This window comes from Lathyrus oleraceus, chromosome 2, assembly GCF_024323335.1.
Source record: "Lathyrus oleraceus cultivar Zhongwan6 chromosome 2, CAAS_Psat_ZW6_1.0, whole genome shotgun sequence".
NCBI lineage: Eukaryota > Viridiplantae > Streptophyta > Magnoliopsida > Fabales > Fabaceae > Lathyrus > Lathyrus oleraceus.
The window spans coordinates 178,752,636-178,755,497 of NC_066580.1; the positions used below are offsets into that span (position 1 = coordinate 178,752,636).

Below are 2,862 nucleotides of genomic sequence, written 5' to 3' on the forward strand. Positions count from 1 at the left end.
AATTCAGAGTGATGCTGAAACAATGATATTATCAGCAAAAGAATATACTATCTCAGAGTCAGAATGAGAGGTGACTCCCCTTGAGATGGATCATATGATTCCTCAGAAGTTCTTACCGGATTTTCCTTGTGTGGCAGCTAGTTATTACTTTAGTTGTTATCCTGCATAACTTAGTTTTCATAAGATATTAATGTGCACAGTGCAGCAAGAGGCTTAAATATATTTTCATCAAAGTTGTTTTTATTCTCCTCCTTTTGTCAGACTCAAAAAGACTTAGCATCAAAACAGGTAAAACAAAGGAAGTTTAAATATGATAAAGGCAGGTACAGATAAGCAGCAATTCAAAAGAAAAGAACACAAAATACATATCAGAAAACATAAGGAAAGAAACAAGAGAAGCCTAAGTGCCTAAGGGTTTGGAGGCGGAGGCATCCTTTGGAGCAGCTGAGTCAGCAGGTTGTAAATATTGTTGTTGACGGAGTCCTGATGATCCAGTCTTGCTCGCACTATCTGTTGCTCCTTCTGCAGATCTTCCAGAGTCTTCAGGACCAGAGGGGCGAAGTCAAAGTTTGATTTCTCCCCCTAAGCCAGAGCATCAGTGCTAGTCTTAGCAGCTTCTTCCGCAGCTATGTGCAGCCTCTTTAGCTTCAGCTTTTTCTTTTGCTTCTGCTTCAGCAGTAGCAGCTTCAGCAGCAACCTTCTCTGCAGCTTCTCAGACCCGTTGCTCTTCTGCTTCTCTTCTGGCCTTTTCCTCTGCCTCTCTGACCAATCATGCTTGTAGCCTTTCTCCAGCGTCTTTGATAAAGTCGTTGCGTACTTGTTCATAGAGGCCTTTCAGTTTAAAAGCCTCAGAGGTCATCCATTTGATCACTCTGTTCCAGTGAGTCCTCACTGTAGAGGGATCATTACTGATACTAGAGTTTTCAGATGGAGATCTGATCTTTTCCACTGAAGACTCAACAAATAAAGAGATTTCTTATTCTAGGGTGTGGAAGGTAGTTTCTAGTTCAGTGTCGGGGGATGGGGATGTTGGTAGTGTTTGGTTGGTGTCAACGGGAGTCTGAGAGGTAGGGATGATAATGTTTCCAGAGGGTGGTATGATGGGAGTATCAGAGGGTGATGTTGTGGGTTGTTCAGGTGGTGGATTTTGTGGTTGTTCAGATGGAGGTGTTTGTGGTTGTTCAGATAGTGGTGGAACTGGTTGCTCAGGTGGTGGAGTGTTAGCTTCTAGTTCAGGTTGTTGTTGTAAGGCAAGAGCACGTGCCTGAAGCTGAGCTAGTGGGGGGGATTGAGGGTCACAGGGTTCTGAATCAAATGATAAGATATAGTAGGGTGGAGATGAAGGTGTGAAGGAGATTGATGATATAGGTTCGTTAACCATTTCAGCTTCAGAAACTGGTAGGGTTGTGGTGGAGAGGTTAAATTTTAGAAACGGAGGTGATGATGGGTTAGGGGTTGGGTTTTAGAGGGTTTGATGGTAGGGTTCAGATTGAGTGTAGATATGGGTGGTTTGGGGAAGAGAAGAAGCAATTTGCTTTAAATTGACAAAGCGAGAGTGAGGAGGCAAAAACTTACTTGGTGATTCGATCAAAGGGACCAGAGGTTTGGACGCAGAAGTTTCCCCCAGTTTTTCTTTCTTGGCCTTCTTTGACTTCTCAGAAGGTTCTCGTTGTCTCTTCATGAAGTTTGGTGGATTCTCAGGCAGCCAATCCACAGAGAACTCTGAGATGTCAACTCCTTGGCTTGCGAGATCCTTCAGATAGTGTGCCACAACCTCTGGAGGAATAATCTTGGAGAAGAGGTAGAGGCTATTTGGAATCTTCCTATGATCCTTGAGTGCTTCCCAGGAGGTATCTAATGAGGGTTTCACCCTAACTTTCTCAATCCCCCCCATGCTCTTCAGATTGCAAGCGTTCAGTGGCCTTCCAATGTCAACTGTGACATCCTCCATTAGATTCTGATGGATCAGGTGATCCACCAACCCGCTCTCGATCAGAACGTCGGAGATAAGCCTTCCCAGAGGGATGTAGGTTCTGGGCTTCATGTTGTTTCTGGTGTCTTTGACAGAGTCTCTGGGTATTTCAATAGCAATGCTGGCAGGTTCAGCTTGAGCTCTTTGTGAAGGCAGTAGAGTATGCACTTCTGATCCGTGTTGATATAGTCAGAAGAGTTAGAGGATGGGTGGTGATGAATGGTTCCCAGAATGATCTTCAACCAGACTTGGAGGTTCTGGTGAAGTTCCTTATTTTTGGAGGAGTTGCCTTTAACGTTCTGTTGGAAAATGGTTGGGGAAATTTCCTAGGACATGTACTTTTCCCTAGGGTAGATATTGTAGATCCTTCTTCCCCCTGTCTTCTCCATGTTCAGAAGGGAGGCGATGGGCTTCTAAGTGATGACAATATTTACCCCCAGAACATGTGACATTATGTAATGATCATCTGAGTCTGCAAAGTGCCAAAACTCTTTTACCCGATAGGTATAGACAGGGCCATAGAGCCTTTGGAAATAGTTTTCCCACCCTTGCATTTTGAGTTCCTCAGTAAGGTCTATTCCATTTCGCTTTATGTTCTCGAAATCTACCAGAGATTCATATAAGACCTCAATATTTTCAAATGGAGTTGCAAGATGGATATGTGGTTCACGATCCAAAATGTGTGGTTCTTTGTAAATGGGGGTAGAGACAACACTGGTTGTAGCAGTTGTTTACTGAGAAGAAATGGGTGGTTGTTCCGTTGATTCCATTTGTTGAGAGTACTTGTAGGCGGATTGTTGTTGGGAATCCATGAGAGAGTTGATGAAGTAGATGAAGCTTGATGAAGATTGATGAACTTGAGGAGCTTGAAGAAGGAAGGAGGTTTATGT

At 43.7% G+C, this 2,862-nt stretch overlaps 1 protein-coding gene across 1 annotated transcript; it reads right to left on the minus strand.

Moving 5' to 3' along the window:
- Positions 1-976: 976 nt before the first annotated feature.
- On the minus strand, positions 977-1,951 carry LOC127122506 (uncharacterized). Its single transcript, XM_051052827.1, has 2 exons — positions 1,576-1,951; positions 977-1,395 (listed from the first exon to the last, which is right to left on the minus strand). Exons 1-2 carry the CDS (start codon positions 1,949-1,951, stop codon positions 977-979), a joined length of 795 nt encoding a protein of 264 aa, XP_050908784.1.
- Between the last annotated feature and the right edge of the window lie 911 nt (positions 1,952-2,862).

Bases quoted from the DNA above. Each gene is read 5' to 3' on its own strand.
- LOC127122506 (XM_051052827.1), bottom strand. From the start codon at position 1,951: ATGGAGGATGTCACAGTTGACATTGGAAGGCCACTGAACGCTTGCAAT. The intron at 1,396-1,575 runs GTAAGTTTTTGC...CAACCCTACCAG, and splicing joins CCCTTTGATCGAATCACCAA to TTTCTGAAGCTGAAATGGTT.